At 40.2% G+C, this 25,100-nt stretch overlaps 1 protein-coding gene across 2 annotated transcripts in view; it reads left to right on the top strand.

The window, feature by feature from the left end:
- DOCK7 (dedicator of cytokinesis 7) overlaps positions 1–25,100 on the top strand; it is a 188,670-nt gene that overhangs the window by 120,071 nt on the left and 43,499 nt on the right. The window contains exons 27-33 of one of the 2 annotated variants that reach the window (XM_028142342.2): positions 1,252–1,422; positions 6,601–6,740; positions 9,383–9,552; positions 10,272–10,426; positions 19,805–19,987; positions 20,093–20,228; positions 24,262–24,358. In XM_028142342.2, coding sequence (XP_027998143.1) covers positions 1,252–1,422; positions 6,601–6,740; positions 9,383–9,552; positions 10,272–10,426; positions 19,805–19,987; positions 20,093–20,228; positions 24,262–24,358 — 1,052 coding nt within the window. Of the gene's footprint in view, positions 1–1,251; positions 1,423–6,600; positions 6,741–9,382; positions 9,553–10,271; positions 10,427–19,804; positions 19,988–20,092; positions 20,256–24,261; positions 24,359–25,100 lie in introns of both variants that reach the window. The other variant, XM_028142340.2, reaches the window with a different exon arrangement.

The raw sequence follows: 25,100 nt of genomic DNA, 5'->3' as shown, positions 1-25,100 counted from the left end.
TGGCTTTTCCTTGGGTTACACTGGCCCATTCTGGAGCACACCACCAGGTCAGTAGTCCAACTGTAAAGCAGCCCCGAGATTCCATTCAAGAATAATGTTTATACTAAATGAAGAACTAACTGCACTTTTTGTGTCTTCATTGATATTTAAAGTAGCTGCATTTTGCTATGTATTCCTCCTAAAATATATAGACCTCTGGGTCCCATCTCAGTATTATTGAGGAGTTTGAATCCTGATGGTGGGCGTAGGGAGTGAGGGACACGGTGCTTGTGAAGCACTTCCCAGCTGGGCCACAGATTAGATTTGGGGAACTACTAGGTAAGAATGCTATTTGGCAGTGAAATGTTTAGTCTTTTGAAGATATGTTCTATTGGATGCCTTTACTGTATGTTTCTTTTATTAGAGAAGTTAAAACTATGTGTGGACACTGACCCACTTATAATTATTTGCTATAGTATGCATTATTTTTACTCTATCCCAAAAATTTCATGTACTGCTGCTTCCAAAACCTATTCCTGTCTTTATTCTTCAAGTATTAACCTCCTACATTTGTTGAACATTGAACTAGATCCTAGGGTTGCTGAAGTTATTAAGTCCGTTCATATATGTCCTCAAGTAGTTTATGGTATAGCTGGGGAAATAGGCAAATAGATCATTATAAATATAGGTTAACACAAGGTACTGTAAAAAGAATGGATACTTTCTTTTATGAAGTTAATTTGGTGGTGTATTTTTTCCTCATAAAGTATATCTTTGAAAAGCGGAATATTAATTCTGTATTGGAAATACAAGAATGTGGCTTTGTCCTAGCCGGTTTGGCTCAGTGGTAGAGCGTCGGCCTGTGAACTGAAGGGTCCCAGGTTCGATTCTGGTCAAGGGCACATGCCCAGGTTGCAGGTTCTGTCCCCAGTCGGGGGCATGCAGGAGGCAGCTGATCAATGATTCTCTCTCATTGGTATTTCTATCTCTCTCTCTCCCTCTCCCTTCCTCTCTGAAATCAATAAAAATATATATTTTTTTAAAAGAATGTGGCTTTTAGCCTAGTCAGTGGAATTCTACAGTAAATCTTGTAGTTCAAAATTTTGTATTTTAACAGTAATTTTAGAGACAGCTGATATTATTACTTAAATCACAAAAACCAAAGCTGTCCACTGAGTACTGTTCTTTAATTATTTAATCTGTCATTCTGGTGTTGGTATTAGAGAATGATATATTCGATTGGTTTTCTCTTATTTATGCAATGCTTACAAGGTGTCTTCAAAGCTTTACTCATTACCAATTCCAAGTGTCCTGGTGTCCTTGAGGTTGGATTTTCTGCGAATCATCTGCAGCCATGAGCACTATGTTACATTAAACTTACCCTGTAGCCTGCTTACTCCACCTGCATCACCATCACCTTCTGTTTCTTCTGCAACATCTCAGGTATGGAAAGTGTAAGAAAGAAATATCCTTAAAGTCCTCATCTGTGAAAAAGCATTTTAAACACTGGGGAAAAATTATAGGTAACACTATTGAATAAAAGCTGTATAATAGGTTCTGTATTAAGTGCTTCATAAGTATTAATCATTTAATTCTCAGAGCAACTCTAGGAGGTAAATTCTATTACTATCTCTATTTTACAGATGAAAAAACTGAAACACAGTAAGGTCAATAACTTACCCAAGGTCACACAGTTAAATGGCACAGCTATACTTTGAACCAAGTCACATGTTGACATTATTTTAAATTTATTTTTCAGTTATAGTTGACATATAATATATTAGTTTCAGGCATACAACATAGTGACTAGATATTTATATAACTTACAAATTCATCACCACTGTTAGTCTGGTACCCATCTGACACTGTACATAGATGTTACAATATTACTGGTTATATTCCTTATGCTGTACTTTGCATGTTGGGTTTATTTTAGATCCTAAGTTGTTAACCACTATGTTCTACTCCTCTTAGAGATTGTGCACATGTGAGTGAATTCATCCACATAAACTCACTTATTTAGATGTTTTCACAAATTAGAATTTTTTGAAGCAGACAGACTGAGTTTGGGATATAACATGTTTGTTAAGGATTAATACTAGTGAAAGAAATGGGGATGAAGCATAATTTAGCAGAAAAAGAAATCAAACTGTGACAGAATTATCTCCCAAAATTCAGGTTTGTGTACCTAATGCACTAGTAGGCCCTAACAGTGAAACACCAGTGCTCAGAGATAGAAAGACTTATTTGATTGGGAGGATGGGAGCGCAAGCTCTCTCAAATCCATCTCTCTCAAAAAGCAAAAGTAGGCAGTTTTTTGTAAGTAGGGAATGAGGTTAGTTCCAGGAACTGAGAGAGAAGACCATGTTTATTTAGTCACAGATAACACTTTTTCATATCAGACTTCTTGGAATTAGCCGCTGGTCGCAGCTACCCTGAAGATATTCTTTTCTTGTACAAAACAAACTCATAGATTCTCCTCGAGACCCTGAAGTTATGTCCTCCTGCTTGACAAAGAAATAGTACATCAGCACCACAAAATTATATACTGAGGACAAGTGGTGCAGCATTGAAGGACCAAGATTCTGCAAAATATCTCACAATTGTGTGTCAGCGATATTATCTTTAAAGTAAAAGGCAGAAAATTGACTTCTTGTGATTCTTGCCACTAAGCTATTATTGGTTTGGGGCTGAACTAGCTATATTTTTCAGTTATCTCAAGCAAAGGATGCTTTTAGACATTTCTCCTGGAACTTAATGTACAGTCAGAATATGACTCACATACTTTTCTCAATCTTTGAGTAGAAGCTACCTGACAACCAAAGGAATTAAAGCATTTAGTTAAAGCTTATACCTATAGCCCTAGCCGGTTTGACTCAGTAGATGGAGCATCGGCCTACGGACCAAATGGTCCTGGGTTCGATTCCAGTCAAGGGCACGTACATTGGTGCAGGCTTCTCCCTGGTCCGGGCCCTGGTCAGGGCTCATGCAGGAGGCAACCAATCAATGTGTTTCTCTCATATTGATGTTTCTCACTTTCTTTTCCTCTCTCTCCCACTCTCCCTAAAAATTAATGGAAAAATATCCTCGAGTGAGGATTAATAAAAAATAAAAATTAAAAAAAATAAAAAGCTTATACCTATATCCTAATTTAATTGTAGCTCCCAAAAATACTAGCGGCATTAAAATCACAAAGGCTCTGTTATAAAATTGTAGTGCAAGCCTGACAGAGCCCTGCTACCTCTCGTGTATCCAGAAAACCCAAAGGAAACTAGATGGATGTTTATAGGCACTTGACTTCAACAGCTAGTAGTTTCTCTAAAGATGAAAAAGGGTTATCATAGCAGTTATTATGTATCCTGTCATACAATTGAGATTAAGGGATTTTGTGGTTTTAGTATCAAAGAAGCCTAGATTTTTCCCTCCTAGTGAAACATCCTTTCTGCTATATAATTCCTGAGGCAAACAAACTGCTTCCTTAAGCTCTTAATGTCTGAAGTCAAAGTTGATTTTAACTCTTCTCAATTTTATTTTTGAGATATTTAACTCCTTAATGTAATTCTGTAGGCTAGATCAATGTCAGATGCTTGATAAAAGAAAAATTTAAACTTCACTTAGAAAAATTGAAAAACATCAGAGAGCACCTACAACTTTTCACTTTACCTTTGTGAAACATCTTTTTCCACACACTCTTTTACCTGGCTAGGACACATTCTTCCTGTAATGAATGAAGTTAAGTCTTTTGTGTTATTTGCCCAACTTCTTCCAAAGATGTGGCTACACAGATACAAATAAAGCATAGGTTCAGTTCTAAAATCTTTAATGAAACACACTTGTTTACACCTAACACCCTGCTGAACATCATATTCAGCAAAGAAATTCACAGAATTTTTTTCATTATCTTGTTCCCCACCTTGTCATCTAACTACAGTGCATAATTTTCAGATTCTAATATATGACAGAGACATCACTTTTTTGGGGGTGTGGAAGAGGAATTTTATATAGTTATAGGAAAATGATGTCTCCATGAAGAAATCTGAAATCTATTGTTCTTCTGAGAAAACTCACATAGATGATCTTGAATTATGGATTAGGGGATGAAGTTGAGGACCTTCTTGCTTTGAACTATATCTTAGGGGTTGCTATTTTGCAGTATTAAAAACTTTAAAAATTCAGTAAGTGTACCATAAATTATAGTGATTTTCTAGAGATAGTATTTTGTCTGAGAAACAATTTTACCCATATTTGAAATTTCCCTGAAAACCAATAGCCTTGACTATGAATATTTCCTGCACACTCAGCAAAGAGTACATAATACAGTTTGGGGCAAAGATAGGTGTACAGTTTGTATGGGAAATAACACAATAATTAATAAATAATAATATAAGAATAAGCTGTGTTTTGCATATTCACAACTCTAAATCTACTTTTGCCCCACCCTGTATATTATTTGGACTTAGTTGCTTTTTTTTCCATTCAGAGTATCATATTAAAACATTATCTTACTCATATGTTGAATCTAATGAACAAAATAAACTGGTGAACAAAATAGATCTAGAGACAAAAAAGCATGGAACAGACTGACAAATTTCAGAGGGAAGGTGGGGTTGGGGGTTAGGGGGAGTGATTAACCGGGGAACTTTATGTATATATGCATAGCCCATAAATATAGACAATAGAGTGGTGAAGGCCTGGGAGGGGCGGGTGCAGGGTGGATGGGGTCAGTGGGGAAAAAAAAAAACAAAGGGGACATCTGTAACACTTTCATCAATAAAGATAAAACAAACCAGAAAAAGGAATAAAGAAAAAAACAGATGGGGGGAGGGGGACAACAGATGGAAACTTTTAGTATGAGAAAAAATAAATTGAAAATAATTGAAAGTATATTTCATCATAGTTTTTTATACCAAAAGTAAGAGTAGTTACTTTCTCCTATCTATCTATCTATCTATCTATCTATCTATCTATCTATCTATCTATCTAAAGAGCCAGGGTCCGTAACGTCCAAAACGACTGAAGGGACGATCAAATGCCAGGCTGCACGCGCAGCAGGCTCGGGTGGGCAGGGACTGGCAAGCGGGCTGAACTACTGACCTCTTGGAGAGAGAGAGAGGTGGGGCTGATCAGCAGCCGCCCCAGGCTGCTGGCAAGGCCCGGAGAGAGAGAGGCAAGGGCTGTTTCATGCACCAGGCCACTAGTCTATATATATATAAAAGCCAAGCAACTGGAATGACCAGTCAGCCCTTGCCTCTCTCTCTCCGGGCCTTGCCAGCAGTCAAGCCTCTCCAAGAGGTCAGCAGTTCAGCCTGCTTGCCAGCAGCCTGGGGCAGCTGCTGATCAGCCCTGCCTCCCTGATCAGGCCTGGAGATAGGCCCAGAGATGCTGACTGGCATAGAAACCGACCAATCAGAACCAAATTTGGGTGAACTGCGAGGAGCCAATGGCTACCTAGGAGGCGGAGCTTTTGACGCTGACTAGCATAGAAACCGACCAAACAGGACCAAATCTGGGTGAACTGCGAGGAGCCAATGGCTGCCTAGGAGGCAGAGCTTTTGACACTGACTGGCATAGAAACTGACCAGTCAGAACCTAATCTAGGTGAACTGCAAAGGCAAAACCTAAGGTGGGAGCTTAGGAGGGGTTTTAAGGGCAATAGCTGTTTGGTGTAAGGTGTAAGAAAGCAGTTCAATTTTTTAATGACTGATTTGGCAGTATAGTGCATATGGCTGGCTATCAGTCCAGATATAGGGATTATGTATTTTTTTTCTGCCAAGAGCATCTCCTGCTGAAAAAGGCTCCCCCCCCCCCCATTTAAGCAATCCTATCCTACGTAATCTATATATACTAATAAAAGGGTAATATGCTAATTATACCGGATTGACCGGCCATCTTCTGGATGTCAGACTTCCTTCCGGACAAAGCCATGGTGGTGGGGGCCAAGGCAGAGGCAGTTAGTGGCAATCAGGCTGGCAGGGGAGGGCAGTTGGGGGTGAGATCAGGCCAGCAGGGGGTTAGGGGCAATCAGGCTGACAGAGGAGGGCAGTTGGGGGCGAGATCAGGCTGTCAGGGGAGGGCAGTTAGGGGCGATCAAGCAGGCAGGTAGAGAGGTTAGGGGCAATCAGGCAGGCAGGCAGAGGCAGTTAGGGGCAATCAGGCAGGCAGGCAGACAGGTAAGCGGTTAGGAGCCAGTGGTCCCAGATTGCAAGAGGGATGTCCGATTGGAGAGGGTGCAGGCTGCGCTGAGGGAACCGCACCACCCACCCCCGGTGCATGAGTTTCGTGCACCAGGCTACTAGTCTATATATATAAAAGCCAAGCAACTGGAATGACCAGTCACTATGACATGCACTGCAGCCCCAACCACCCACAGCCCTTCCCCCTGGCCAGCCAACCACCCGTGGGCCCATACTCCCTGCCGGCCCGGACCCACCCATGCACAAATTTGTGCACTGGGCCTCTAGTTTTAATAATAATGATCTGTAATAAACCTTAGGCAATAAATTATTCTAGGCAAAGTTTATCTCACTTTTAGATAATTCTCACATTCTATTTATTGTAATGTGTGTCTGGAATTTTTTGTTGCACAGCTATTATAGTTTGTTCTACCTCACTCCCAAACAGAGTTCTGGATTTTCCACCAATGTACAGGACCAGAAGATTGCAAATATGTTTGAATTGTCTGTGCCTTTCCGCCAACAGCATTATTTGGCAGGACTTGTATTAACAGAGCTGGCTGTCATTTTAGACCCTGAGGCTGAAGGGTGAGTAGACCAGTTTTTGCCTTGTAGAATATCAGCTTGATTTTGATGACAGGACAGAAGTATCCCACTTAAACTTCCTAAGAATCAAAAGATTAATCTTTCCCACTCTTCTACTTGAGAGGAATGCTTTTCTTTTTATTCCATCAGCTTGCTAAGTAACCAAGAGTAATTCCTTGAGTGCAATAATATGTTCTAATACTGATCACAGATTTGCTCTCTAGAAACGCTCATTATAGGAAGAAAGTTAAAACTGAAACAATATACTATGATTAAATGCTAATTTTGTAATACAGACATAGTTGTGTAGAAGATTAACGCCTTTATTATAGCATTTGTAACATTGAATTATTACTTTGCTGTCTGTTCCTCTCTTACTAAAACAAGCTGTTTAAGAACAGAGACAATGTCTTATCGCCAACATCTAGAATAGGATATTGCAGGTCCTGCATAAGTGTATATTTAATTACTGTGTGTAATTGAGTTTAGATAGGTTGAAGTCTGGAATTGGGAGCTGTTGAGAGATAAGGAATAGACAGTCAGGTTTGGGAATCAATACTGGTGATACAGGAAATAGAAAGGGGGAACATAAAAAGCAAATGACCAGAAGGGGAGGAACTATTTGGAGAAAATATTGAGAAAAGAACATATAAGATGACAGTGTCAAATAGAAATCTAGAGAATTAAATCTGACATATGTTCATTAGATGTGGTTCATGACAATATTTAAAAATATACTTTCTGAATAAATATCTGGAAGGGAGAAGAATCTCCAGCTAGGTTTCATAGGCAGCTATATAAAATGGCAGATAAGGGTTCTGGCGTTAAGACTACTTTGTTTCAGATCCCAGCTTTTAAATCTGTATGATCTTAAGAGATAAAAATTAATATTTATTGGTGCTCTCCCTCCCAGGAGCATGCCCATCTCTTTCCCTTCCCTTCTCTCTCCTCCTCCTTTCCCTCCCCTCCCCTCCCCTCCCCCAGGCACAGTAGCTTCCTCACTCCCAAGCGCCAAGGGCCCTTCCTTTACCTCTGTAACTCGTTCCTAAGCCCATTTCTTCTAGGAATTACTTCTACCTCTGTCATTTACCTAATAAACGTTCTCTTGCAAAAAAAATTTAAAAGTTACTATTTACTGAGGAAGGCAATATACAAGGCACTGTATTAGGCATTTGGCATAAATTGTATAACTCAATTTCAAACCACCTTAGGTAGGTTATTACCCTCATCCATAGATAAAGAAACAGAGGTTAAGTATCTTCAAAAAATCATTTAGCTATTAAATGATGAAGCTAATAAGTACCATATTATAAACATTCAAATACTGTTAGTTACAAACAAAGGAAGTAAATAGTAGGAAGAAAGTGGAAACACTTGGTGTAGACTTAAAACATTCAGGAAGTTTATAACTGGGGACATTATGTAATAGTTTATTACTAAGTGAAATACTGTGTAAGTTAGAGTAAACTAGTTTCAAGTGAACGTATATTTTCAAGGTAGGAAAGAATGAAGGGGACATTTAGGCTGTTGAAAAAAGATGGGGTTTATTGAATATATGGAGAAATTACTTTCTGAGAGAAGATACAGCTTTTTCTGAAACACAGGAAAGATGATCCTATAGCTATATAGATGGAGATATGTTAAAAGATGTGACCAGCCTGGCCATTGTGGTTCAGTGGTTGAGCATCAACCCCTGAACCAGGAAGTCACGGTTTGATTCCTGGTCAGGGCACATGCCCAGGTTGTAAGCTTGATTCCCAGTAGGAGACATGCAGGAGGCAGCCATTCAATGATTCTCTCTCATCATTGATGTTTCTATCCCCCTCCCTTTTCCTTCCTCCTTCTGAAATCAATAAAAACATTAAAAAAAAAAATGATGCGACTAGAGCAAATTTGGAATGGCTTTCTTTCCTAAAAGAAAGAAATTGGAGATAAGGTCTTTTACTGATATTGATGGTGAAAGGCTTAAGGAGAGAAAATGTGATCTGAAACTGGTACCAGGTACAGCATTAAGGGCCAGGTAAAGTTGTATGAATTTTTAATTAGAATGGTTTGCACAGTCAAAGCACCTTCAATTTAAGAAGAAAGGCAAAAGTATGAAGATGAGAAAGACCCTTGCTAGTTTATTATCTCAGTTGAAATGCAGGCGACTGGGAGTCTAGAAAAGTTGTTAGGGCCCATATGAGGTATATGAGCAAGGAAGTTCTGTTTAAATAGATGTCAAAGGCAATCTCAGCCTGTGAATGACATAATCCATTAGGTAGAGGATTTTTCTTTTGGAAAAAGGAAATAAAAGTTTACTTAAAATGTAGCTGTAACTTTTTATTTTTTTGCTTTAAAATATAACCATAACTGCTCTTAAGTTATTTAACATTAAAATGCACTAAGAAGGAGTTAATGTAAAAATATTCAGGTTTACTCTTAAGTGAATTTATATAACATTTCTTTTCCCTCAATTTTTACTTATACAGAAAGACATTTATTAATTTTAAAATAGAAGTGTTTTTATAGGAATAGATGCAAATATGTGGCAAAATTAAGAAGTTGAACAAAATTGATTCAGTACCATTGCTTACTAATTGCTTTAAAGGTATTAACTAATATCTGTGACCTTATTGCTTCTTCTCCATCTTCTTTTAAAATAGACTGTTTGGATTGCATAAGAAAGTCATCAATATGGTACACAATTTACTATCCAGTCATGACTCAGACCCTCGGTACTCTGATCCGCAGATAAAGGCTCGGGTGGCCATGTTATATCTACCTCTGATTGGCATTATCATGGAAACTGTTCCTCAGCTGTATGATTTTACAGGTACTCAGTATATGTAAGACAGATTTTAATGGCAAATCACAATATATAATAAAAGTGTTAGACAATTTCTCAAGATTAAAGATCTTATTTTAGGAAAAGAAATATAAAGAAATGTACACTAACATAAGTAAACTGTAAATAATTATATCACTGAAAATCTTTTGACACTGTGAGAGAATCCAATGCAAGGTTTCTGTAAGTAGTTCTTATGATGAAATTTTAAGTGATGATTGTATAGTAGTTCTATTCCTACTTGTTAGAAAATAAATTTTTTGTGTACTTACTGTTCCTCTAAAAAATACACAAGAAAACCTGAAAACTGTCTACTATCCTCAGTATCAATTTTATTCATATAAATGTAATATAAATTAATATTCACCCGAATATCAATAATTAGGTTTATTGCTAACATTGGGTTAATAAGATGAAGTTTTGTTGCTTTTTAAAAATTAGGACCTACAAAGTTTTATTGCTCTTGCTTTTCAATTAGAATTGAATTCCTTCACTTGCTCTAAAGAAAACACTGTAGGTTGCATTTAAACTAGCCATTAACTAGATAAAATACTTCCAGTTCAATCAAAACAAAAACAAACATTTACTGAGTACCTAATGTGTATTAAGAACTGTTTATTAAGCTATTCAGAAGTTTTATGTATGTATGTATGTATGTATTTATTTATTTATTTTGGATTTTTCTCCCCCCTTCCACCCTCCCCCAGAAACTCACAATCAACGAGGAAGACCAGTTTGTATAGCCACTGATGATTATGAAAGTGAGAGTGGAAGCATGATAAGCCAGACAGTTGCCATGGCAATTGCAGGAACATCAGTTCCTCAACTAACAAGGCCTGGCAGTTTTATTCTCACATCAACGGTAAAAACAACCCTCCTACAGAAGTTTTTTTGTACCCTTAAATAACTAAGATTATTTGTTGTATTAACTGATGCAGAAGTACTCTGAGTTTTATTTTGTGGAAATGTTAAGGTTCTGAGAATATTATCTATCTTTTACAAGTTATTTTTAAAAGTACTAATTATTGCAGAGTTACGGTATAAAGCTCTTTTCTGTCATTCAGAATTTTTGAAAGTTGCTTATTTTATAGCCTATTTTTTAAATCCATTTTACTTTTTCCCTCTTTATTGAATTTATTGGGTTGACACTGATTAACAAAAGTATACAAGTTTCAGGTGCACAACACATCATCTGTTGACATTCTGAGAAATTTCTAAACTCTTTCACAGTGGCTGCACCATTTTACATTCTCACCAGCAATGAATAAAAGGTTCCTGTTTCTCACCTACACTTTTTTCTTATTTATAGCCACCTTAGTGGGTATGCAGTGGCATCTCATTGTGGTTTTGATTTTCATTTTCCTAATATCTACTAATGTTGAGCACCTTTTCATTTGCTTATTGGCACATCTTTTTGAACAAATATCTTATTTAGAGAAAAGTCCATTCAAATTCTTTGCCATTTTAAAATTATGTTATTCTTTTGGTTACTGACTTAAAAGAGTTCTTTATATATTCTGGGTACAACTCCATTATATATAATTTCAAGTATTTTCTCTCATTCTGTGGCTTATCTTTTCACTTTTTTGATGGTGTCATTTGAAGTGCAAATTTTTTAAATTTTTGTAAATTCTAATTTATCAATTTTTTTTATTGTACTTTTTGTTTGTTAATCCTACTACAAGGATATTTTTTCCATTGATTTTTTTTTTTTTTAAGAGAAAGTGGAAGGGAGGGAAGGAAGGGGAGAGAGAAAGGGGGAAAGATACATGTAGATGTGAGAAAGACATTGATTGGTTGCCTCCTGCATGCGTCCCAGCTGGGGCTGGGGATCCAACCTGCAACCCAGGTACATGCCCCTTGACCAGGAATCGAACCCGAGACCTTTGATGTGCACGCCAACACTTTAACTACTGAGCAACACCAGCCAGGGCTATTACTTGTCCTTTTGATATTATACATACAAAAGAATATCCTGTATAATAAATAGGTAATATGCAAATTGACCATCATGCCATCACACAAGATGGCCACCCCCATGTGGTCACAAGATGGCCACTACAAGATGACCGGCAGGGGAGGGCAGTTGTGGGTGATCAGGCCAGCAGGGGAGGGCAGTTGGGGGTGACCAGGCCTGCAGGGGAGGGAGGGCAGTTGGGGACGACCAGGCCTGCAGGGGAGAGCAGTTAGGGGCAACCAGGCTGGCAGGGGAGGGCAGTTAGGTATGACCAGGCTGGCAGGGGAGGGCAGTTGGGGGTGACCAGGCCTGCAGAGGAGGGCAGTTGGAGGGGACAAGGTCTGCAGGGGAGAGCAGTTGGGAATGACCAGGCCTGCGGGGGGGGAGAAGGGGGCAGTTGGGGGTACCAGGCCGGCAGGGGAGAGCAGTTGGGGGCAACCGGGCCAGCACGGGAGGGCAGTTGGGGGGACTGGCCTGCAGGGGAGGGCAGTTAGGGGCAACCAGGCTGCAGGGGAGGGCAGATAGGGGCAACCAGGCCGGGAGGGGAGGGCAGTTAGGGGCAATCGGGCTGGTAGGGGAGGGCAATTGGGGGCGACCAGGCCGTCAGGGGAGGGAAGTTGGGGGTGACCAGACTGGCAGGGGAGGGCAGCTGAGGGTGATCAGGCCAGCAGGGAAGCAGTTAAGTGTCAATCAGGCTGGCAGGGAAGTGGTTAGGGGGTGATCAGGCTGGCAGGCAGAAGTGGTTAGGGGCAATCAGGCAGGCAGGCAGGCGAGCAGTTGGGAGCCAGCAGTCCCAGATTGTGAGAGGGATGTCCGAGATTGGAGAGGGTGCAGGCTAGGCTGAGGGACATCCCTCCCCACCCCAGTGCACAAATTTTCGTGCACTGGACCTCTAGTATAAACTATATGTACAATTAAAGTAAAAGAAACAGCAGTATATGTACCACCCAGTTTCAGAAATAAAACATTGCAAATACTTTGGAAGTTCCTTTCTGCCCCCAATTCACTCCATCTCTCCCCTCAAAGTGACTACTATTCTCAGTTTTATTGACTTTTTAAAACTTTTCTTTATGTGAAATATATTGCACATGAAAAAGTACATGAAACAATGTACAAGTTAAAATATTATAAAACTCTTTTTCACCTTTGTAGCCACCACTCAGGACAGACTATAGAACATTGACTGCCTTTTAGAAATCTTTGGCATGCTTTTCTCCACCACAACTATTTACCAAGCTCCCATTAACCTGACTAATGAAATAATTGCTTAATTTTATTTATAGTTTTACCATCTACAATTGCATTCCTAAATATTATAGTGTAGTTTTATGTCTTTAATATTTAAGCAAGTTACAAATTGTACTATAATTCAGTGATTTTATTTCTGTACTAGAGGCCTGGTGCACGAATTCATGCATGGGTGAGGTTCCTAGGCCTGGCCAGTGATCAGGGCTGATGGGACCGTCTTACCCAGTCTCTCTAGGGGCCTCCTGGCCAGGGGGAGGGACTGGAGGAGGTTGGCCAGCCATGGGAGGTTGGCTGAGGGAGCGCACTGACCACCAGGGCGCAGCTCCTGCATTGAGCATCTGCCCCCTCGTAGTCAGTGCACATCATAGCGACTGGTCAACCAGTTATTCGGTCATAATGGTCATGTAGGCTTTTATATATATTCTATATAATAAAAGGCTAATATGCAAATCTACCTAGGGGAGCTGGCCTAAGCCAGCAGGTGGACATCTCCTGAGGGGTCCCGGTCTGCGAGGGCGTAGGCTGGGCTGAAGGACATCCCCTCCCCCAGTGCACGAATGTCGTGCATCGGTCCTCTAGTAAATGATATTCCATTACCTGAATATAGATCAGTTTATTTACCCATTCTGTTGATAGATGGTTGAATGGTTTCTGATCTTTTGTTATTGTAAATAGCAACCCTATATATTCTTTTATATGTATCCTGTATGCATGCCTATACTATTATTTAGGGTATTTACTAGGATTGGAATTTGCTGGGTCATAGAATAGTTTCTTCACCCATACTAGATATGCCAGGGTGTTTTCTGAAGAGTTTGTCTCATTTTATACTTGCACCTATGAGAGTTTCCATTCTTTCACATGTTCATCATCACTTAGGATTTTCAGACTTTTCAACTTTTGTCAACCTGGTAATTTATACTTGTGTTTCATTTCCCTGGTGTGTTCTGAGAGTACACATTTTATCATATTTGTGTTGACCATTTGGACTTTCTCTTTTAAAGTGCCTAGTTTTTGTTCATTTTCCATTGGGTCCTCTGCCTTTGTTTATGCTTTGCAGAAATTTATATGTTCTGGATCAAGCCTGTTGTCAATTATAAATGGGTCTTTTATGTGGCTTGCTTTTTCACACACTTAATAGTAAATTTGGTGATTATAGTGTCTTATTTTATTTTATTTTATTTATTTATTTATTTTTTAAATTTCTTTATTGATTAAGGTGTCACATATTTGTCCTCATCCCCCCATTCCCATCCCCCCCCCTCCCCACGCATGCCCCAACCCCCTGTTGAACTTAACCGTTGGATAGGCTCTTATGCATGCACACAAGTCCTTTGGTTGAACTTTCCCCCTCCCCCCACCCTCCCCTATCCTCCCTCTGAGGCCCGATAGTCCGATCGATGCCTCCTTGCTTCTGGTTCTGTTCTTGTTCCTCAGTCTATGTTGTTCATCATTTCCCCTAGATGAGCGAGATCATATGTCACTAGATATATACTTATGAGAACTGAATGTGAGACGAGCAATAATAGTTATGCTGACAGGCAGATGGATCAGTCTGTAGTGAGTTTCTTTCTGGACCAACAGTTCTTTTGAGACCCAATTTCAATGTCCACCAGTTCCTTATGTGTACATGTCAGCACTGACCCCTCAGCTCTGGATGGTGGACAAATGGTGGTACTGGAGGTCCGACTCCCTCTGGTTTGGTCTCGGCGAACCCAGGGGCACGGCTTCACCCAGACTAAGGGGCACGTGGCCTCACCCGGATCTAGGGACACATGGTCTCACCCGGACCCAGGGACGCTTGGGCTCCCCCAGACCCAGGGGCACGTGGCCTCATCCGGGCCTAGGTGTACGAGGCCTCACCCGGATCCAGGGACACATGGTCTCACCCGGACCCAGGGACGCTTGGCCTCTCCCAGCCCAGGGGCACGTGGCCTCACCCGGGCCTAGGTGCACGAGGCCTCACCCAGATCCAGGGACACATGGTCTCGCCCGGACCCAGGGACGCTTGGCCTCTCCCAACCCCAGGGGCACGTGGCCTCACCTGGGCCTAGGTGCACGAGGCCTCACCCGGATCCAGGGACACATGTTCTCACCCGGACCCAGGGACGCTTGGCCTCTCCCAGACCCAGGGGCACGTGGCCTCACCCGGGCCTAGGTGCACGAGGCCTCACCCGGATCCAGGGACACATGGTCTCGCCCGGACCCAGGGACGCTTGGCCTCTCCCAGACCCAGGGGCACGTGGCCTCACCTGGGCCTAGGTGCACGAGGCCTCACCCGGATCCAGGGACACCTGGTCTCGCCCGGACCCAGGTGCGCGTGGCCTCTCTCACACCCAGGGGCATGTGGCCTCACCTGGACCTAGGTGCACGAGGCCTCACCCGGATCCAGGGACACATGGTCTCACCCGGACCCAGGGAGCTTGGCCTCTCCCAGACCCAGGGGCACATGGCCTCACCCGGGCCTAGGTGTACGAGGCCTCACCCGGATCCAGGGACACATGGTCTCGCCCGGACCCAGGGGTGCGTGGCCTCTCTCAGACCCAGGGGCACGTGGCCTCACCCGGGCCTAGGTGCACGAGGCCTCACCTGGATCCAGGGACACATGGTCTCGCCCGGACCCAGGTGCGCGTGGCCTCTCTCACACCCAGGGGCACGTGGCCTCACCTGGACCTAGGTGCACGAGGCCTCACCCGGATCCAGGGACACATGGTCTCACCCGGACCCACGTGCGCGTGGCCTCTCTCACACCCAGGGGCACGTGGCCTCACCTGGACCTAGGTGCACGAGGCCTCACCCGGATCCAGGGACACATGGTCTCACCCGGACCCAGGGACGCTTGGCCTCCCCCAGACCCAGGGGCACGTGGCCTCACCCGGGCCTACGTGTACGAGGCCTCACCCGGATCCAGGGACACATGGTCTCGCCCGGACCCAAGGACGCTTGGCCTCTCCCAGACCCAGGGGCACGTGGCCTCACCCGGGCCTAGGTGCACGAGGCCTCACCCGGATCCAGGGACACATGGTCTCGCCCGGACCCAGGTGCGCGTGGCCTCTCTCACACCCAGGGGCACGTGGCCTCACCTGGACCTAGGTGCACGAGGCTTCACCCGGATCCAGGGACACATGGTCTCACCCGGACCCAGGGACGCTTGGCCTCCCCCAGACCCAGGGGTACGCGGCCCCACCCGGGCCTAGGTACAAGAGGCCCCACCCGGATCCAGGGACACATGGTCTCACCTGGACCCAGGGGTGCGTGGCCTCTCCCAGGCCCAGGGTATAGTGTCTTATTTTAAAATACTAAAATTTGTCAATCTTTTCCTAGTATTTTTTGTATTTTTTAATATCTCTATTCCAAAATTTTGGAGGTATTTTTTGTTATTTTTTAAAATATGTTTTTATTGATTTTAGAGAAAGAGGGAGATATAGAAACATCAATGAGAAACATCAGCTGCCTCCTGCACACCCCCTACCTGGGATTGAGCCAGCACCCAGGCATGTGACCTTATCAGAATTGAACTAGTGATCTCTTGGTGCAAGGGATGACTCATACTCAACCAACTAAGCCATACCAGCCAGGCCTTATGTTATTTTTTAAATGCTTTTCTTGTTCTTCCTTTTATATATCACCCTAAAATCTACATGGAATTAATTTTTATGAACAATGGAATTTGGGCACCCAAATTTGTTTGTTTATTTTATATATTATGCCAAAATCATTTCAACATCATGTATTGAAAGATTTTTCCACCTTTCATCTACATGAACTGTAAAACTTTTTCTTTTGGCCATATACTCTATTTTGTATAATATTAGTATAGCTATGCCAGGTTTCTTTTCTCTAGACTATATATGGCATGAATTTTTTCACTTTTTAATTTCAGTGTTTTTGCTTATGTTTTAAATATTTGAAACTCATTTGTCCACCATCCAGAGCTGAGGGGTCAGTGCCGACATGTACACATAAGGAACTGGTGGACATTGAAATTGGGTCTCAAAAGAACTGTTGGTCCAGAAAGAAACTCACTACAGACTGATTCATTTGCCTGTCAGCATAACTATTATTGCTCGTCTCACATTCGGTTCTTATAAGTATATCTCTAGTGACACATGATCTCACTCATCTAGGGGAAATGATGAACAACATAGACTGAGGAACAAGAACAGACCCAGAAACAAGGAGGCATCGATCGGACTGTTGGGCCTCAGAGGGAGGATAGGGGAGGTTGGGAGTAGGGGGGAGAGATCAACCAAAGGACTTGTGTGCATGCATACAAGCCTAACCAATGGTTAAGGACAACAGGGGGGTGGGGGCATCCGTGGGGAGGGGTGGGGGATGGGAATGGGGGGATGAGGACAAATATGTGACACCTTAATCAATAAAGAAATTTAAAAAAAAATTGTCTTACCCACTATGTGTGAATTATTTTTTATTCCACATTTTCTTCTAGTTTAGAAATTATTCTGTTTCTGTCTTTTTGTGTTTATATTACAAATCATAGTATGCTTCCTTAAATTAAATGATAGTCTAATGTAAATCATCTTTATATTCACTTTGGTTAAAAGAAGGATCTTAAAACTGGTTGACTTTAATTACCATTCTCCCTACTCACATGCTATTTTATGCATTTTTAATTTTGCATATTATTAAACCTGGTATTATATTAAAACAATCCATTAAACCCGGCCGAAGTGACTCAGTGGTTGAGTGTCAACCTATGAACCAGGATGTCACAGTTCAATTTCTGGTCAGGGCCCATGCCCATGTTGTGGGCTCGATCCCCAGTAGGGGGCATGCAGGAGGCAGCCAATCAGTGATTCTCTCTCATTGATGTTTCTCTCTCTCTCCTTCTCCCTTCCTCTCTCTGAAATCAATAAAAACATATTTTTAAAAAACCAATCCATAATTCATAGAGTTCTTAATTTGGTTACTGTGAAAGCTTTTTTTTTTTTTTTTTTTTTTTAGTTTTTCTAAATTCTATTTATTTCTTCTATTTTTGTCAAGAAGCCTTTTCTTTATACTTTCAAGTTTCCTGTCAGATTTTTTTGGGGTATAATACTTTTAAAATATTATTATTTTGTGGTTTTATTATTTGATAATTTCAGTATCCCAAGTCTTTGCATACCTGTTTCTGTTGTCTATTTTGATAGTTCTCACTCATGATCTATTGCTTCCTGTGTACCTGATTCTTTGACTGTGTACTGGACTTGGTATTTGGAACATTATTTATAGGTATAATAAGAGTCCTGTGATTGTGGATTCTTCCTGCAGAGAAGTTTCATTGATTGCTAATACCAGACCAGAATTATCTCCCTCGCCCCCTTTTTTTAATGCCTTGGGAGAATGGGGAAAATAGGCCCTCAGTTATACCTTGGAGGGCTTAATTCTCTCATGGAAACTTGGTTGAGAAAGACTATTCTTGATACTAATCTCAGGTTGGTTTTATATGCAGCAATGTCTACTATTTTATTGTGTGCATTTTCTATCTGTCTATTTGAATGAACACATTGTTGCGATTTTAATTTAGGCAAATTGACCATCTTTTTTGTGGGTTTATAGTATATGCTTTTTAGATCTTATTTAAGAAGTTCTGTTCTACCCCCAAGATTATAAATATAATCTCTTATATTTCCTTGTAAAAGTTTTAAAATTTTGCCTTTTACATTTAAGTTCTTTCTTTGTGTTGAATTTATTTTTTGTACAGTGGTGCAAGGTAGGAATCTTACTTTTTTCTCTAGTGAACCAGTGATCTCAACACCTTATAATCCATCCATCCACACTGATCCATAGTGCCAGCTCTGCTGTGTATCAGATTTTCATATATGCATAGGATTTCTTATTCTTTCTATTCTATTTCATTACATTATTTGTCTGCCATGTGCCAATATCAAACTATCTTAATTATTCTAACTCTAGTAAATTCTACTAAATTTATTAATTTAAGATCATTATTTCAACAGTTAAGTATGTTCAGCTTTCCTTTGTCTTTCATCTCAACATCTCTTCCATTGCTTTTTTGTTATTTAGTATATTTATTAACCAAATATGAGAATGTAGTATAAAGGTAAAGAGAAAGTTTTGGAGTCTGGTTAACCTGTATGAAAATCCTGGCTTTACTTTTTCTTAGTATGTGATTTAGAGCAAATTAATCTCTAGCCTTTAGTACCCTTACCTATACACTAGAAATAATAATAGTTAATACTGCCTCATAAAATTATTGTGAATTAAATAAGAAAAAGTTAACATAGTATCCAGCACATTTCAAATTTTGTTATGTTTAGTCATCATCATCATCATCATCACCATCACCATTGTCATCCTGCATCTTGTCTATAAAATTAAGATGATACTACCTGCTTGGTGATATTGTTGGAGAACTAAATGAAATAATGTATGCAAAGAGGTTGTCATGATGACTGGAATAGAATAAATGTCCAATAAATGATACTGTAAACAAGTTCTTATTCTTAGTTTTTCATTTGTATTTTACATACTTATACTAATGCAAATTGAAAATTTTAAATGGCACCTTAACTTTATATGGTCTGTGTAAAAATGCTTTTTATTTATACAGTGTCGAAGACTTCTTTTTTGTCAGTGTCCCTGACAGGAAACAATGGTTCTCTAAACCTGATAAGCTTTTTGTTATTACTTTCTATTCTTATACTTCTCTTATTTTTTGAGTCAGCTGTTTCTTTTTACTTTCATCGTGTTTGATATTATGTGGTAGATATGATAGTTTTTAATAGTAAGACCTTTTAGTTTTTTGCTTTATAAATTCTATTAACATTTGCGAAGCCCTACCCAAGTTAAAACAGTCTTCTATTGCCAGGAAAGGTTCAATAAACTTCAAGACCTTAAGTCTAAGGTTTGGTATGACTTACACAAGTATTGTCTAAATCAAATGATTATTTTATAATATTTGATTTTTAAGTAATTTTGTTTTTTTGCTTTTAGAAGAAAACAGTTGACAACTACCCAAAAGGGAAATGGTCATTGATCAATCTGACTTATTCTACTGTTCTTGATTTTCAGAGTGGCAGGCAGCACACTACCTTTTCAGCAGAATCAAGTCGGAGCCTTTTGATCTGCCTCCTTTGGGTTCTCAAGAATGCAGATGAGTCAGTTCTACAAAAGTGGTTTACAGATCTCTCAGTCCTGCAGCTCAACCGCCTATTAGATCTGCTTTACCTCTGTGTATCTTGCTTTGAATACAAAGTAAGTGATCATTATGCCATTGCAAAGAGGAACAAGATAGGAAATTAGGTGGAAAAAGAAGAAAATTTTCTCAATGCTTCCTCTTTTCTAATGTTTAAATTTTAGGGAAAGAAAGTGTTTGAAAGAATGAATAGCTTGACCTTTAAGAAATCAAAAGACATGAGAGCTAAGCTTGAAGAAGCTATTCTTGGGAGCATAGGTGCTAGGCAAGAAATGGTGCGCCGAAGCCGAGGACAGCTTGGTATGTACACAATATCTTCTCCTTCTGGTGAGAATTTCTTCATTTTCCTTCAAGTTTATATTATAGTCCTCATTGTTGCAAGTCTTCAATGAAAGTTCTACCCTTTAAAAAAAGTGTTTTAAAAGTAACTGTGAATTAACTGAAATAACCATTTCTCTGTAGGAACTCAAGTTAAGAGTTCTGATTGAAGTAGGGTAAATCGTACTTTGTGATTTGCTCTGGATAGTCTCAGTTTATTCCTGTTGCCCTTGTGTGATTATTAATAGCATCCTAAAACTGCTCTGGTTTTAGAGTAGTTTTAGGTTCACAGCAAAATTGAGCTGAAGATACAGAGATTTCCTTGCCTGCACGTATGTATAGACTCTCCCATTATCAACATCATTAATGAACCTACACTCACACATCATAATCACACAGAGTCTATATAGGGTTCACTCTTTTTTTTTTTTTTTTAATATATTTTATTGATTTTTACAGAGAGGAAGGGAAAGGGATAAAGAGTTAGAAACATAGATGAGAGAGAAACATTGATCAGCTGCCTCCTGCACACCTCCTACTGGGGATGTGCCCACAACCAAGGTACATGCCCTTGACCGGAATCGAACCTGGGACCTTTCAGTCCGCAGGCCAACGCTCTATCCACTGAGCCAAACCGGCTTTGGCTAGGGTTCACTCTTGATGTCATAAATTCTTTGTAGCATCTCCTTTTATTCTTAAAAGTTTCCTATTTTACACAATGAATTAATATACCCTGTATCTAAGGCAAAGATATTGGCCATGAAACTCAAATATTAGAAGAAACAGTAGCTTTAGAGGCCTGATTCTAATCCCAGGTCTGCTAACCATTAGCCATATAACTTTGACCAGGTCACTTAATCTCCCCACTTTCCTTTTCCTCATCTACTTGTGATAGTTTGGAGAATTTAAAAGGTAGTATAACTAACTGAGCTTATCATCTTTGTAGTGATCATGTGTATAAACATTTCATAAATTCTAAAGTGACATGTAAATGATATTGTTGCTGTGAACTCCTTAAGGACAGGGCCATGGCTTAGTCATCTGTGTACATGACACATGTTAATAGTTCCATGTATATTTGTTGACTTAAAATATGACTATACATTTATAAGTATACTAGAGGCCCAGTGCATGAATTCATGCACCTTGAAAGGAACTGTGGGCCATGAGGCTGCAGTGGGCACAGGTGCGGGTCTCGGCCCATCCCCGCACCCCCACCCGGCTCCTCCAACTGTGGCCCTCAGTCCCCTCTTTGCCAATGGCCCCGCTTTCACCCACTGACAACATGGAGTAATTGGAGCCGGCGCTAGCAGCGGGTGCGAGCAGGGTCGGCACCATCAGCGGGTGCGAGTGGTGGCAGCTGCCCCAATAGCCCCTCAGGAGCAGGGGGCGGTGGAGAAACCCTCAGGGGTGATCAAGGCCTGCAGCTGCCATTCACACCTGCTGACAGCGTCAGCGATCGGGACTGGCGCCAGGTGCCGGCAGCAGGTGTGAGCGGCGGCTCCAATGCTGGCAGCAGGTGCAAGCACCTGGCGGGACCACAGTGCACGGGAGCAAAGAATTTTCAGTAACCACCAGAGGCTTGCCCCGATGACAGCGACCAGCGCCCTGCCTTGGTCTGACACCCCTGCTCACCTGCTCCACGATCCCGTCACAGCCAACGCCCGCCATGTTCCATGCCCTGCTGCCTGCTGCCAACACCCACCATGTTCTGTGCATGCCACCTGGTGGTTAGCGCACATCATAGCGAATGGTTATTCGGTTGTTCTGCCATTCGGTCTATTTGCATATTAGGGTTTTTTAAATTTATAGATAGATATTTTATCTATTGCATATTAGGGTTTTATAAATATATAGATAGATATTTTATCTATTGCATATTAGGGTTTTATAAATATATAGATAGATATTTTATTTATTGTTTTCCAAAATGCTGTTACCACGGTGTGTCAGGGCCAGCCTGACAGGTTGAACCGGGCTGAGGTAGGGAGGTGGGATTTGAGAAAAGAAAGAAAGACAGGACAGTGGGATCGGGAGGTCTACGAGTCAATCAAGAGACTGTAGCGTCGTTTATTAACTGTGTAATGCCTTTTATACACAACACACTGAATAGGAGGTCTAGCAAGAGGAATGTATTATTTGTTCCGTTTAATCTCTAAGGGAGAGATAGAGTAGAAGGACAAATTCTCGGTACAGTAAATCAGGCAGATTCTCAGTAAATAGTTACAGACTTCTTGGCAAGCCATGAAAGGGTTACTCTCATTCTACTGATAACCGCCATCCAAACAAGTCTGGGAAAACTGTGTGGGTAGGGAGCCAGCCTTGCTAGCCCCTCCAGGTGCAAGGACCGTGTCAGCTTACACCCTGTCTCCAACAACGGTGATCACTTATTTAAGTGAACTTAAATATTCTTTATATGCTGTGTATGTTTGGAATTTAATAATGAATAAGATAGTCTTTGCCTTTAATGGAATTAATAGAGCACCAATTTTTTCATTGTAGTTATATACAATTCACAATGTACCTATGTATTTTCTTTTAACTCATTTATTATGTACAACAATCTTCTAGAAAGGTATGAAAATTAACTTTCAAGTAGGTCATTTAATTATTACCAAAATCTAATGAATATTATCCTCATCTTTAAGATAAAGAAAATAAAACAGAGATAAACAACTTGCCTAAGATCATAAATTAAGTGACAGAAGCAGGATCTTTTGGCTTCCAATTTAGTGTTCTTCATATTATACTATAGCTCTTTCTGTAGTTTATTGTTGGAAAGGTGGAACTATTAACAATATATTACAATTTATGAAATGTTTACACATTTCCTTTCTTGTTCCTCCAATTTGTGAAATGTTTACAGATATGGTCACTACAAAGATGATATATCCAAGACATGTCCTTTATTGTGTGGCAAATTATATTTTTTTCTTAGTATTTTTAAAATTTGTATTTGAACTCTGAATTTTGACTTCCATTTTTCTTTCCATCTTCCCAACCAATTTAAGGTCTTATGTTTTTCAAAAAGGAGCATTAGCTTTCTCATTGAAAGCCTAAAATCATGGCATTCTATTGTTTAAGTATTTTTATATTTCTGCACAATTCCCAATGCCTTCTCCACTTCTCCTGGATTTGTATAAATCAGTTCTATTGCTACTGCCCCTTAAAAGAGTCTATGTGATTCAGTCCACCTTCCATCCTAGAAACCTCTTGGGAGAAAGCCCTTGTTTTTCTCTTGCTCTGCTTTCCATTGTCTAAAATAAGTAATTACTGTAGGAATTATCCTTATTTTCTTTATTTATTAAACAAACTTATTGAGCACTGAAAATGTGCCAGAAACTTTGCCAGCCTCAGACATTAAGTGGTGGGCAAGTAAACATAATCTCTGTTCTTAGTAATTTATAGCCTTGTGTTTATAAGTGCTATGGAGAAAAGTAAAGCAGATTAAGAGGAAAAGAAGTTGGAGAATTGGGAAAGGCCTTTCTGTGGAAGTAAGGAATGATTGGCCAGTGAAAATTTGGGCAGAACAATATGGTAGAAGGAAAAACAACCCTTAGACAGGTTCTAAATCAGGAGCATATATTCAGAATACACCACACACACACACACACACACACACACACACACGCAGACACACACACTCACACATAATAACTTTAGTGGTGCAATCAAGAAGAATAATGGTAGGAAATAAGGTTATATCATGTAGAGCCGTAGAAGCTATGGTTAAGATTTTGAGAAAATCGGTATTAGAAAAGTTGCTTATTTAAAAGGGTGTTGTTGTTATTGTTGTTTTTGTAATACATGTAGCAAACATATTTCTTCTGTAACTGTTATGAAAGCTTTGAATAAAAAGCATCATTGTCAGGTTTTTCCATTGTTATTGAGGATAAAATGACTGTGTATAAAATTATTAACATTGTGCAGTATTTCTTAAATGTTTACAAGTATATATATAAGTGGTCCAGTTGAAATAAAATTTTTTAAAATGGTTGTGAAATGTACTTAACAGAGAGAAGCCCATCTGGAAGTGCCTTTGGCAGTCAAGAAAATCTGAGGTGGAGAAAGGATATGACTCACTGGCGGCAAAACACTGAGAAGCTTGACAAGTAATATAATCTTCTATTTTATGTTAATGACAGGCCTGTTGAATTTCAGATGCAAGAGGAAAATGACTAATTTTAATGTTATTTTATGTATATGTTAGGCATTCAAATCTTAGAAGAAAAATTATTGTACTTAATTTTTAAATTGAAGATTTAAAAAGATTTGGGGGAAGAATTTTTAATGTGGTATAGTAAAGCATAATGTTATATATTTTAAATGTTACCCCATTTTCCCCAGCAGCCCACCCCCTTCGAAAGTTGCATTCTACAACTATTTTAGAATATATTTTGGGTGTCACACTTAAACTAAATATTTCAAGTATTACAAAAAATTAGAAAACTATTATTTGCCCTCTTGGAGCCTAAAATATAATTAAAGGAAGACAAAACACTCTGGGTCTTCTGATTCTAGCATGGAGACAAACCAGGTAAAAACACAGCTGAAAATGCACTACCATGAGTCCAGGAGCCTAAAGGACTTCACTACACCATCAGTATAAAGAGAACTAGAAATGAACCCTTCTCACTGCCTAGGTGACTGCAGGTAAAATTGCTTGGCTTGAAACTTGGCATTGAATTAAGAGGCTAAATATTTTCTCTTGACAATTTGTAATTACAAGTTAGCCCTCGAGTGGAGGGCTTGACTGGCCCAAAAAACTTTAGAATATGATGACCAGCTCATTCAGGTTTGCCTAGTACTCCTAATTTTTAGCACTGAATATTTCATATCCCAGGAAACCCCTCA

Source organism: Eptesicus fuscus, chromosome 9 (assembly GCF_027574615.1).
Source record: "Eptesicus fuscus isolate TK198812 chromosome 9, DD_ASM_mEF_20220401, whole genome shotgun sequence".
Classification (NCBI taxonomy): domain Eukaryota; kingdom Metazoa; phylum Chordata; class Mammalia; order Chiroptera; family Vespertilionidae; genus Eptesicus; species Eptesicus fuscus.
Note: the sequence above shows the minus strand (reverse complement) of the source record. Positions and strands in the feature narration are given on the sequence as shown.